The sequence below is a fragment of the Cyclopterus lumpus genome, chromosome 19, assembly GCF_009769545.1.
Source record: "Cyclopterus lumpus isolate fCycLum1 chromosome 19, fCycLum1.pri, whole genome shotgun sequence".
In the NCBI taxonomy this organism is placed as follows: Eukaryota; Metazoa; Chordata; class Actinopteri; order Perciformes; family Cyclopteridae; genus Cyclopterus; species Cyclopterus lumpus.
This window is the reverse complement of record NC_046984.1, coordinates 13,820,175-13,832,873: the sequence shown is the minus strand read 5'-3', so window position 1 is coordinate 13,832,873 and position 12,699 is coordinate 13,820,175. Positions and strand designations below refer to the sequence as shown.

At 43.0% G+C, this 12,699-nt stretch overlaps 1 protein-coding gene across 1 annotated transcript; it reads left to right on the top strand.

Annotated features, from left to right (window-relative positions):
• The first annotated feature begins 4,391 nt into the window (after window positions 1-4,391).
• msh2 (mutS homolog 2 (E. coli)) lies at window positions 4,392-12,690 on the top strand. The gene is made up of 16 exons (XM_034558152.1): window positions 4,392-4,705; window positions 4,815-4,963; window positions 5,380-5,664; window positions 5,792-5,938; window positions 6,227-6,376; window positions 7,478-7,611; window positions 7,904-8,103; window positions 8,465-8,574; window positions 8,698-8,821; window positions 9,473-9,623; window positions 9,724-9,821; window positions 9,953-10,198; window positions 11,213-11,417; window positions 11,525-11,772; window positions 11,946-12,112; window positions 12,426-12,690. The coding sequence occupies exons 1-16, from the start codon at window positions 4,498-4,500 to the stop codon at window positions 12,603-12,605; spliced, it is 2,802 nt and encodes a 933-aa protein (XP_034414043.1). The 5' UTR covers window positions 4,392-4,497; the 3' UTR covers window positions 12,606-12,690.
• The last annotated feature ends 9 nt before the right edge of the window (window positions 12,691-12,699 follow it).

The window sequence follows — 12,699 nt, the reverse complement described above, 5'->3', positions numbered from 1 at the left end:
TACGTCAAAACATGTCTGTTCGTCAGCAGGTTGAATGTCAGCCCCCTCCCAACCCGTGCAGCCGAGTTTATGTCCATCACTTGACACATAATGTCCGTCTCCGGTCATTCGTTCCGAGTCACTCCCTTAGCATAGAGAGGCTTCTCGGACTGCGGCTCTGGGCTTGACTTCCATGTGTGCGCGGCCATGCAGGTAGATACTCACCGCTGTTTTCAATGCAATGTGACAAACACATGATGCAACATAAGGAGACGAATGTTTTTCTTTGCACGACCAACAGTTCAAAACCCCAAAGATATTAAGCAACACCTACATTTTTGGAAAAGCCAGAAACAATATTTTCCTCCATAAATGAATTAAATCATGCCAGTATGTTAATCAGCCACTCTGTCTTGTTGTTGTTGTTGTTGTTGTAGTTGTTTTAGTTTTTGTTGCTCTCAATGTACAGCTAAATACAAAACAAGGTACATTATAAAGTACAACAATAAGTGAAGGAGATAAATAAATATATATACAAGTATATGTAAACAATATAAGAACTGTCTGTACGTCATGGTTATTTCTGAATCTAATGATCTCTCTTTCACAAGTGCAAAAGTTTGATGACAACATTTTAGTTTTGAAGACAGATTTGCAAACACAGTGCACCGACGTGAACGGGCATCTGTATGAACTACTGAGGGGCTTCAGGAAAGAGTCGAGAGCAGTGAGGAGAAACCCGGTTCATGAACAACTCCTATGGTTTCCTTCCACATGAGCTTTTTTAGTAATATAAATAAACAGCCATATTATAAACACAAGCAACACATTAGGCCTCTTCAGCTCAGTGGGTGTCGTGTCCCGGTTTCAGCAATATTTGTATCTTAACTGGAGTTGTAGGGTCTTAGGTGTTTTTTTCTTTTCATTATGCTAACATGTCTATTCGATTCCTCGCGTCTTAGGCCCGTCCACGAGAGATCCGAGTGGAGGAGCCGAGGAAGAGATTTGAGGAGAGAGGAATCGAGGCAACAGGCATTTAACAATAGAGACTCAATTAAATATTACATGGCACAGCTCTCATTTGAATTCATCACACAGGCTGTATATATAGATCTCTATATATATTTATATATATATATAAAAAAGATATATATATATATATATATACAAACAGTGACATTGAGTGATGTATATTTTACACACACAAACACACTCCTGCTTATGCATTTGACAACATGAAATACAACAAAAGTGATGAATGAGAGGCAATGTTTTCATTGATATAAGAATTTGACAGCAGCAGCTAGTTGCACTTGTAAACATCATGTCATTATAATTTAATTGGATGTATTCAGTACATAAAATCATGGTTAAATGTCATTAAGGAATGTGGTTATAACCAAGCCTTATAAGGCGCTACACAAACACTGAAGGGATGAACGTTTGATCATTTAAATTTTAAAAAAAAAACATAATCACAAAAGGAACAAGTAACATTCGTAAAGCCATGTCACGGTTTGAGATTATTCCAGCTGCTGAAAAGACTTCTGGAAAGGATACACTGGGTTTTCCTCGCTCTCAGCACTTCGAGGTGCATCTAAGCGATTAGATCCTCCATGATCGCAGAGGGGGAACTATTTCTGGGTCAAGCGAGGAGTGACGATGCGAGGACATGAGGAATAAGTTAGCATCTTGAAAAACATCCATGGTTCCTGTGCTTTTCCTGCCTTGACAAGTCAAAATGCCTCCTGTGTCTACTGCTCAGTAAAAGTCCCTCTACACACAGATAGATAACTTATTTGCATAGCCATTCAAAACATTTAATTCAAAAGGACACCGTTTAATGACTCTGGCAGAAAGCATTGGGTGCTGGCTGCTTTAGGAGTGCACAGTTTGGGGATAATGTACTGATAGCCCTTCACAAGATAATAACAACTCATAACCCCGTATTTCAACACCAAGACAAAGACTGTCTTTGTGGAGAGCATGGACAAACAGTTGGGTTTTATCGTTTAATGTGGAGGACACCACCATTTATCTTCTAGGGGCCTTGAGTATCTTTAGCGAATTTATAGGCCATCCGCCCAAAAGTTGTCAAGATATTTCACTGCGAGCCACAAATGTTAACCTACTAGAAGAAAAGTTAGGGTGGCCTCTCCAGTCTGAGCCAAAGTGATGGACCAACCGACAGAACGACAGACACCAAAATTGTAAAAAAGTTATTACAAGTCGGGCAGGATGGAGGGAGGTTAAAAGCTGGCGGAACAAATCTAAAACGAATCGTCTGTGTTGGTGACTTAATGGCTATTTTCTGAGGAGAATCAAGTTATTACAGCGAACGAGGACAATTGTGCTGCTCGGCTCATGACAACCTTTCGTCTCACAATACAAAATATAATAATACATTTTATTTGTATAGCGCCTTAAAAGGTACTCAAGGCACTGTACATGGTAAATACAAACAATAGAAGCAACAGCAAAACCAGAAAAAGATGACAAAAAATAGTATCACAGGCTAAATGCAGATTTAAATAAATGGGATTTAAGTGCTGTTTTCAAAGCGGTGAGTGACGGAGAATGTCTGAGGTGATGGGGGAGAGACTTCCAGAGGGAGGGGGCAGCAATGGAGAAGGCCCTGTCCCCCCAGGTCTGATACTTGGAGTTATAACATAACAGGCTAATAATCTTAATTCTGTTTGGTTTTGTGGTATTAGTGTAAAACATGGCTGGATGAGGGTGAGTGATGCGGGCAGGCTGAGGTTGCACGAATCCTAGAGCATGGGAAACATCACACAAACCTCACTGTCCGTCTGGATTTGAACTCCTTCTAAAGAAATAGTCCTATATAGTCCCATCTGGAAATGATAATCATCTTACCACTTATACATTAGCTTTACTGTAAGTACCTAATGCCATCAGCTTATATCAGTTTTCAAGAGAAGGTCCTTTTCTTTACAACCAATACATGAAAATCATAAAACATCTATTAAAAAAGAAATACAATGTGGTTTATTTCAAATTACAGCCTGTACTTGTTTCAAGACAATTTGTTTCAGGACAACCAAACGCACACGCGCACATACTTTGGTAGTTAATAATGTAACAATATAGTATGATCATTTGTCCTGAAAACTCAATGTTTATGCTTGTGCTGATGACATAAGTCATGATGTTTCTTGGAAACTTGATGGCAGCATGTGTTTTCAGATCCTGGAAAAGGGGAGCTGATATTCTATGTGAGAACCCTTTGTGTTCTTCCCTTCAATCAACAGACTTTCCCCTCAGCTGAGTTCTTTTCTTTCTACACACACTTAAAGTCCTTCAAATTAGTGATACCCAGCAATCATATACTGTATGTATGAGTCTTAACGCAATGCGACCAATCGATGTTGAAAACCAATCCCTAAAAATCAAATAGCCGCAATTGATGCAATGCACGCCAACATTGTATAATATAACCACATTTCCCTTCCACAATCTAATCAATTTATCTGGATGGACTGTTTTTGCATTATATGATGATTTGTTAATGTTAGCAATTATTTGTGGTAGTCATCTGTTATTTTAGGGCTAATGTTTTATACAGTGCCATTCAACAAAAAGCCGTTTTTGCAACTGCTAAGAGACAAAATGTTGGCTTAGATTGTATTGTATTGTGTGTTTTATTCAGTCAATCATTACATACGATAAGTAAAGCCACAATCTAATATACAAAAACAGGAGAAAAGTAAATAAATATATATATATACATACATATATTTCATTCACACTAACAAAAATTGTTTTATAAACAATCCTTTTGAAACTAAAAGTTAGACCATCCTACATTTGTGTTCCATAATTGAACTCCTACAATAGAGATACAATACGTATTGCTCGTTTTTGTAACAAGACTGTTGAATTTATAAATGTTTTATAGGTTGACCCCCACACAATAAAACACACTTATTTTTCAGTAGCAAACAAATTTGCCTCAGGATCAATGTTATCTTCGAAACATAATGATTTATGTTCGGTAAAATGTAGAACATTTAGATTTAACTATTTTTTGTTACTATGACATTTTAATTTTCAAGATCATTACACTCAGTTTCTACAGGTAAATCGTTTTCATCTGTTATTTTATGAAAAACGACTTGATTAAGAATTGATTAAGAAAAAAGTTTTGCAGCAATCTGGGTCTGTGACATAAATAATAATAAAAAACAGATTTAAGGAAATTGTAAATTCTTGGTTGCTGTGTTGAATTTGGTGTCGAATAATAATTGAATAATCAAATTACAGAATTGTATTTTATTTAAAAACGGCAAGATGTGTTCATATATTATTATCTTTTATTTTATATTTTACGTTCTTCTTACCAATCGGTATTTTTTTTAATGCCACGAATCATCACACTCTTATAGTGCTTTGCATCTTTTGCTTTGCGATCCGCGAAGAAACGGAAGTAGAAGCGGAAGAAAGCGGAAGAAGGAAGAACCTCGTTTCCGGTTTGGCCGCGGCGCGGGAGATTCCAGCATGGCGGTGCAGCCGAAGCAGAACCTGTCCGCGGACAGTGCGGCCGAGCCGGGCTTCCTGAGCTTCATGTCCTCCATGCCGGAGAAGCCGGACACTACTTTCAGAATATTCGACCGCAACGAGTACTTCACTGTTCACGGAAAGGACGCCATATTCGCGGCGAGGGAGGTTTTCAAGACGAATGCTGTCATCAAATATTTGGGCTCAGGTAATGCGAGGCTGCGCGATCCCGAGGCGTGCACGCGCATCCGTTTAGCTACAGACGTTTTAAAAAAAAAAATTTTATAAATATGAATGTGTGCTTGTTGGGTCAACAGGGAGTCGCAAGCTGGAGAGTGTGGTGCTGAGCAAGCTGAACTTCGAGGCCTTTGTGAAAGACTTGCTGCTGGTGAGGCAGTACAGAGTGGAAGTGTACAAGAACCACAGCAAGAGCAGCAAGGAGCACGACTGGAAGGTCGACTACAAGGTACTGTGTTGATTGTCGAGGAGTGTTTCTGTGATTTAAAATGGAGATGAGCTCTGTTGTTGCCCTACTTTCTTTGTGCCAGTGCTTCATGGTGCAATGTGTTTTCATCAAAAGGTCCTGTGCATAAAGCATCACACACTGGTCAAAAGTATGCAAAAGTCACCATCTTTTACACTGGTCTGATACACGTATGGAGCTGTACAAACATATTCATGTTAAAAGTCAAACAAGTTATCCGCAGGTCTTCAGTTGTGCTGGAGGTTTAAATTGAATATTGTTTACTAACAGGTTTACCATGTCAACTTAAAGGAATGTTATGTCAATTTTGTTTTATCAAACTGGCAACTATTTCAATATAATGGGTAAATAAAGGGTTGTCGCCTCTTGTCCGTCTCGCCCATTTCCTCCACTCTCAGGCATCTCCGGGAAACTTGACTCAGTTTGAGGAGATTCTGTTCGGTGGTGGTACCGGAGCAGTGGGTTGTGCGGGAGTTGTAGCCGTGCGGTTCGCAACCGGAGCCGATGGACAGCGAGTGGTCGGGGTCGGCTACGTGGACGCAGCCCAGAGGACGATGGGAGTGTGCGAGTTCCCCGACAACGAGATCTTCTCCAACCTCGAGTCCCTTCTGGTCCAAATCAGCCCCAAAGAGTGTCTCTTGGCCCAGGGCGAATGCAACACTGACGGCAATAAACTACGGGAGGTATGCATGCTCCATCTCAAAGAAAAGTGTTCAAGATATCCTCAAAACGCTGCAAACACAAAGCCGACATTGGACACAGGCGTGAAGAAGACGTTGTTGTTGTTGTCGTCGTCGTGTGTTTGTTCAGGTGGTCCAGCGGGGCGGCATTCTGATCTCGGACAGAAAGAGGGCCGAGTTTAGCAGCAAGGACATGGTCCAGGATCTCAACAGGCTGCTGAGGGCCAAGAGAGGAGCGACTGTGGCGAGCAACACGCTGCCTGAGCTGGACAACCAGGTGAGCAAGAAGAAGGAGATCCCCGACATTTGAGGAGAGGAAGAAGCCCGACAATTCAGTGTAAACCATCTGTCATGCATTGTACCATCATGGCGGTACAATGCATAGTACTCGCTACGGTCGAATATTTCCTGGCGTCTGTCTTTGCTTATTCGTTACCTCGTGAGTTTGATTTTTTTTAGGACAAAATAACAAGCTGCTTGGTAAACCAGTTAGAGTTCTTGTGCTAAACTGGACGCATGAGGAAATGGGCCAACGAGCTGTTTAAATCTGTGGTCTCATTCACAGGTGGCCATGTCGTGCCTGGCTTCAGTGGTGCGTTTCCTTGAACTGCTCTCGGACGAGTCCAACTTCAACTCCTTCAGTCTCGCCACACTGGACCTGGGTCAGTACATGAGACTGGACAACGCTGCCGTGAGGGCTCTCAACCTCTTCCAGGTCAGTTCCCCCAATTAACTAAAGGGTCAGTTCACCCAAATGACAAATAATACACAGTCTTTCTCACTAGTCGTGCATTTAGTTTGGTTTTTACGTCGCCTTTCCATTTCTGCTGATTCAATGGACGTAAAGGAAAATCCACTTTAAAGTGGTCAAAACATATAATGACATTTGGAAAAGTTAACAATAGGTTTTGCAGTGAACAGTCAAAGAAATAGTGTCACACTTTGGGAAATGGATTAAGCCTGATAATTATGTTATATGTATCACCCTGATAATTTGTGTTTATGTCAATATTGCCCCTTTTGTGTACATGCGTCTTTGTTTCAATAGAATAGAGTAAACTTTATTGTTCCTAAGGGGAACATTTGTCTTGGGCACAGTTCTACAGTCTGTAGCAAACAGGAAAATGTGCTAAAGTGTGAGTGTATTAATTGCACATTACCCATCCATCCAATATCACCCGCTTATCCGGGGTTGGGTCGCCGTGGCAACAAGCCCAGCAGGCCGACCCGGGCTTCCCTCTCACCGCAATATTTTCCAGCTCATTCTGGGGGATCCCGAGGCGTTCCCATGCCAGCTCGGAGATCTAATCTCTCCAGCGTGTGCTGGGTCTCCTCCCAGATTATCCTCTTGCACTAATTATTTATTATTTAAAAAGTGGTCACCATGACAGTCATACTCTCTCGTCTTGTTGCAACGTGAGAAGAGGCGCAGTAGTTTGGGCGCACCTGACTCCGGAAATGAAAGTCCCATATTCATATTGCCCATAAACGATAATATGTGACTGACAGTTGGAGGCTTGGACGTGCATGAAACTCGGTAACTACGTAATAAAAATGTGTTTCTTTTGATTTTTAGAAGTCAAAAGAACAGGCCTTTGTACATAAAATACATTTAAGTAGAAGTTACGAGCGGACAGAACATGATTTCTTAGAATTGAGTAGAATAGGTTGTCAGGAGATAAACAGGACCGTGTTTACCGAGCCTCTCGTTGCTGCTGATGGTCGCATTTTTCATGGTCGTGGGCGTTATGGGATCTGTTTTGTAGATGTTTTTATGATGATCAAATAAGCCATGGGAACATGTTCAATTCTCCAGGGATCACCTGATGACACCAGCGGAGCTCATTCGCTGGCCGGCCTGTTGAACAAGTGCCGCACGCCGCAGGGCCAGCGTCTCGTCAACCAGTGGATCAAACAACCGCTCATGGACAAAACCAAAATAGAGGAAAGGTAATATCAACGAGGGGCGAGGGCGAACCCCGCGAGGCATATTCGAACGGATAGTGGCAGAAAAATAAGGCCGAGCAAATGCCGTCTGACGTCGGGTTCATGAGTCTCATTCATAGCAAATCAATGATTTCATCTTTTGCATTTAATGTTTCTGGACCAGTATTTGGATCAAAAAGCTCTTGATAAATGAAACGGCTGTTATTTCAATGCAAATCTAATCGACATGAAAGGAGCTGCACATTGTCCTTTTTAAAATAACAGTGTGTACTGTTATGAATCATGTGTTGTGTAGGCTGGACTTGGTGGAGAGCTTCGTCTGCGACTCCGAGCTGAGGCAGACCTGTCAGGAGGACTTGCTCCGGCGCTTTCCGGATCTTCACCGTCTTGCCAAGAAGTTCCACCGTCACTCCGCGACGCTGCAGGACTGCTTCCGCGTCTACCAGGCCGTGAGCCACGTCCCCGCCCTCGTCTCCGCCCTGGAGAGATACTCGGGTACACACAGACTTGTAGTCGATGCCATCCGGTTGTCACGGAGACGCACACACATTCATAGGCTGACGGCGTGATGTGTTCAAATGTCGTCTTGTAAAATGTTCTTTTTTTGGCAAGAAACTTGAGAAAATCCAGTTGTTTGAAAGATGTTTTCACAGCATTATATAAGATGATGACTTGACACTAAGCAGCTTAATTAAAACTACTATTGCTGAGATTTATTTATTTATTTTTAATTAAAGCAAATAAACTAGTCATTCATTTCCTAATCATTGAAATTGTCTGTTTTTATGCAAATAACCATGATAATGAAGTCATACCCTTCTGAAACCATCCATAAAGTTGTATGTGTGTGTTGTAGGTAGCTACCAGGTTCTGTTGGAGGCGGTGTTGATCTCTCCTCTCAGAGACCTACAAGCTGACTTTGTGAAGTACCAGGAGATGATTGAAACCACACTGGACATGAACCAGGTCTTTGCTCCACTATTTTGTGTTCACGTGTACAATGTGGGATTATTTGTCTCTGTATTATGTTTAACAATTCTACACGTCGTGAACATGTATATAATTTTTTTTCTTGCATGTTGTGCGTAGATTGACCACCATGAGTTCCTGGTGAAGGCGTCCTTCGATCCAGCGTTGAGTGAGCTGAGAGAAAAGATGGACGCTCTGGAAAAGAGCATGCAGGCGGTGCTGACCACTGCAGCCAGAGAACTAGGTCAATACTTCCAGACAGACGGACATCTGCAAAGGAGTTAGATTCTGTGTTTCAAAGGAATGACTGCAGGCGTCCGTCTGCTGACGACGACGACACCAAAGCAATTTTATTACACCGTGCCGTCATCATGTGCCTCAGACATTCTTTTGAGTGTCGTCAATTCTTCAGATCTTCCTTTGGTCACATTTAAAAGGATGTCTTAACACGGCGGAATGCTTAACCGGGTTTTATTATAATTTGTCTTTGCGGAGGGAAACATCTGGCTTATCTTTATGTAGCCGGCTGCGACATAAAGGACCAAATAATTGTTATTAATACTCTGGGCCCTGTTGCAGCATCGGATGCAAGCTGTCAAACTTTCCTCAAACTCATTATTTACATATATTGTACTTTTTACTTTTCTATTATTATCGAATGAGACGCGAGAACAAAAATCTGACTTTTATTGACACGAAAACCGCTACAAAATGTGCAATAATCGCAACAAAAAGAATAACTTTTAATAATTTATGTTGATGAATAATGTGGGATTCCTATTCCCTATTGACATGGGCTATTTGGGTTTGTTAAGCCGTGCGCTGATTTTGGACGTTGATTACCATGGCAACGGGTTCAGCCGTACCTGGATGACGTTTGAACTTTGTGGTTCAGGTCTGGATGCTGGGAAGACGGTGAAGCTGGAGTCGAATGCCATCCTGGGCTTCTACCTGAGGGTCACCTGCAAGGAGGAGAAGAGTCTGAGGAACAACAAGAAATTCTCCACGCTGGACGTCCAGAAGAACGGAGTGCGCTTCACAAACGGGTCCGTCTCACTGCGCCACACACACACACACACACACACACACACACACTGAATGTGTTGAAGGCGCTCTCACCGTCAGCTGATGTCGCACGTTTTACAGCAAGCTGAGTTCCCTGAACGAGGAGTACACCAAGAACAGAGGGGAGTACGAGGAGGCCCAGAATGCCATTGTCAAAGAGATCATCAACATCGCCGCAGGTGAGGAATGTCATCGCACGCTGCCCACTGTCTTTTCAGCAATCGATTTGGCAGAAGAAATACATTTTTACGTGGAAGTTAAAATCGTGGCCACATAGTGTTCTTTAATCTGATTCTTTCTGAACCGCCAGGGTACGTGGATCCTCTCCAGGCGCTGAGCGACGTGACCGCTCAGCTGGACGCAGTGGCGAGTTTCGCCGTGGCGTCGGTCTCCGCTCCGGTGCCGTACGTTCGGCCCCGGCTGTTGGCGGACGGCTGCAGGCGTATGGAGCTGCTGCAGGCCAGGCACCCCTGCATGGAGACGGACGCAGACACCGCCTTCATACCCAACGACATATCCTTCGCCGAGGGAGAGAAGAACTTCTACATTATAACAGGTACAAAGAGATGACTCTCTTCCAAAGTGTAACATCAAAGTGTTATAAATGCTCTCGGTGCAATTAATAGAGAAATGGCATCGCTGAAAGGAGAGTGAACATAGAAGTTAGTTTTCAGAAACTCAACCTGGAAATGAATGCTCGTGTCTGTGGAAGATCTGATTCAGCAGCTGTTTGGAGATGTTGGCCTCTTTTTTTATTTTTTTTTATTGATTTGGCTATGCTGTGAGAAAACGGTTGCTTATTAAGTCATCCGGCAGTTGCATAGAAACATAATTGTTCATTTGGAGTTGTGTTTTCGGCCACCTGGTGTATGCAAATCCAATATTCTCCCTTTCAACTCTGTAAATGTCTCAAGCTGCTAAAAGCTCTATTAAAAGTCCGTCTGCCGTTCGGTGCTGGGCAGGTACTGGACAACGGGTTTTTAAAGCATTTTCACTGGTAACGGCTACAGCATAACACCATGAGAACAGTGAAAGTGTCTTAAAATAACAGCTGAAACTCGCTATGAAAGCTGACTGGAGCTGCAGATTTAGGTAATAATTCCCATAATAGTTTACGCTGCATCGTTGAGCTAAAATTGACCATTGCATTGTTCTATGATCAATGTTATCATTTCGATGCAGATAAGGGATTTCATAGATAAGTGCCATAGCGTGTCCCTTTTTAAATCAAGCCTTCCACAGAAGTGGCGGGGATCCCTGTGCGTCATGCCATCTAGAGCCTCACAGAAAATATCCTGGGAATGGATCTTGTGAAAAGAGCGTTTCCTTTTCACACATTCCATCGATTCTGAAATCTCACTCCCAGTAAACGCAAACAAAGAAGGTGTTGTTGTTTTCTTGTGTGAAGATAGTGTTAAAAGCTCAGTTTTCTTTTTTCTTTATCCGTAAATGTTCTAAAGCGCATAAACTTCACGGTTGAACAAAGAATGCTCAGTTTAGTTCCGGTTCTGAGGCAAGACAATCTCTGATGGCCAAAGTCACACATGCACTCTTTACCCCTCGTCTGCAGGACCAAATATGGGTGGCAAGTCAACATTTATCCGACAAGTGGGTGTGATTGCCCTGATGGCTCAGATTGGCTGCTTTGTGCCATGTGAAAAGGCGGAGCTTAGTGTGATTGACAGCATCCTGGCCAGGGTGGGAGCGGGAGACAGCCAGGTCAAAGGAGTCTCCACCTTTATGTCCGAGATGCTGGAGACGGCTGCCATCCTGCGGTAAGAACAGACGCACAAGCTCTTTAAAAAAAAAAAAAAAAAAAAAAAAGTTTAACTACAAAGATGGGCGCACAAGTCTTTTCTCATCGCCGGCGTTTTCCCCGCAGCTCGGCCACGGAGAACTCGCTCATCATAATCGACGAGCTCGGCCGAGGCACGTCCACATACGACGGCTTCGGCCTGGCTTGGGCCATCAGCGAACACATCGCCTCCGAAATCAGCTGCTTCTGTCTGTTCGCCACTCACTTCCACGAGCTGACGGCGCTGGCAGCGCAGCAGCCGACCGTCCACAACCTGCACGTCACGGCCCTGACCTCCCACAACACACTCACGATGCTGTACCGGGTCAAATCAGGTCGGCACACAAGTCAATACAGTTTTGTTCAAATATTTACGTATCGTAATATGAAGTTGGATCTATTTAGTTGTTTCTCTGGACTATTTGACAAATGTAAGCCATGTAAATGTAAATTAAGGAGAAGAGGCGTCTCCTGAACTGACCCCCCCCCCCCACCTACCTGTGTTCAGGTGTGTGCGATCAGAGTTTTGGAATCCACGTTGCCGAGTTGGCGTGCTTCCCGCCATCGGTGGTTGCCATGGCGAAGGAAAAGGCTGAGGAGCTGGAGGAGTTCCAGGAACCCGCAGGGGAGACGTCAGAAGAGCCCGAGGCCAAGAGGCGACGCACAGACAAACAAGTACGGTCGACCCGGCACTCTGTGCCCACATAGTTAGAGGTTCCTTGCTTAATAATTGTCATTAAATTGTCACGATGTAGTAGTTATTTTTATTTATTTTTTAATTGTCAAATGATATCTAAAAAGGGTTTGAAAAAAATTGCCATTTAACGTCACGTAGTTATTATTCGCATTTAGAAGTCCCTGTAAGTATTAAATTGTGATTTCTGTACTGCACCAATAAGAACTTCTACAAGAAAAATGTTCAACTTTCCAACAAATGCATTTTGTCATGAGGCTGAAACTGCTGGTTTTGGTATTCCCGTTCCTTCAGGCGGGGGAACATCTGATCCAGGACTTCCTGGAGGAGGCAAAGTCACTCGCTGCTGCTGCCACCCTGAGTGAAGAGGAGGTGAAGGCGGCCCTCAAGAAAATGAAGCAGGAGCTTGTAGCCAAAAACAACACGTACATCACAGACATCCTGTCCCGCTGTGGCCCCGCAAAAACAACTTGATTTTTAGGACTGTTATGTGTTTATCGGGGTCAAGTACGTTTGTTTACGTTGTATAGTTTTTCAATAAAAGTCTGCATGCATATGACATCTAGTG

Bases quoted from the DNA above. Each gene is read 5' to 3' on its own strand.
- msh2 (XM_034558152.1), top strand. From the start codon at position 4,498: ATGGCGGTGCAGCCGAAGCAGAACCTGTCCGCGGACAGTGCGGCCGAG. The intron at 5,665-5,791 runs GTATGCATGCTC...GTGTTTGTTCAG, and splicing joins ACGGCAATAAACTACGGGAG to GTGGTCCAGCGGGGCGGCAT. The intron at 8,575-8,697 runs GTCTTTGCTCCA...TGTTGTGCGTAG, and splicing joins CCACACTGGACATGAACCAG to ATTGACCACCATGAGTTCCT.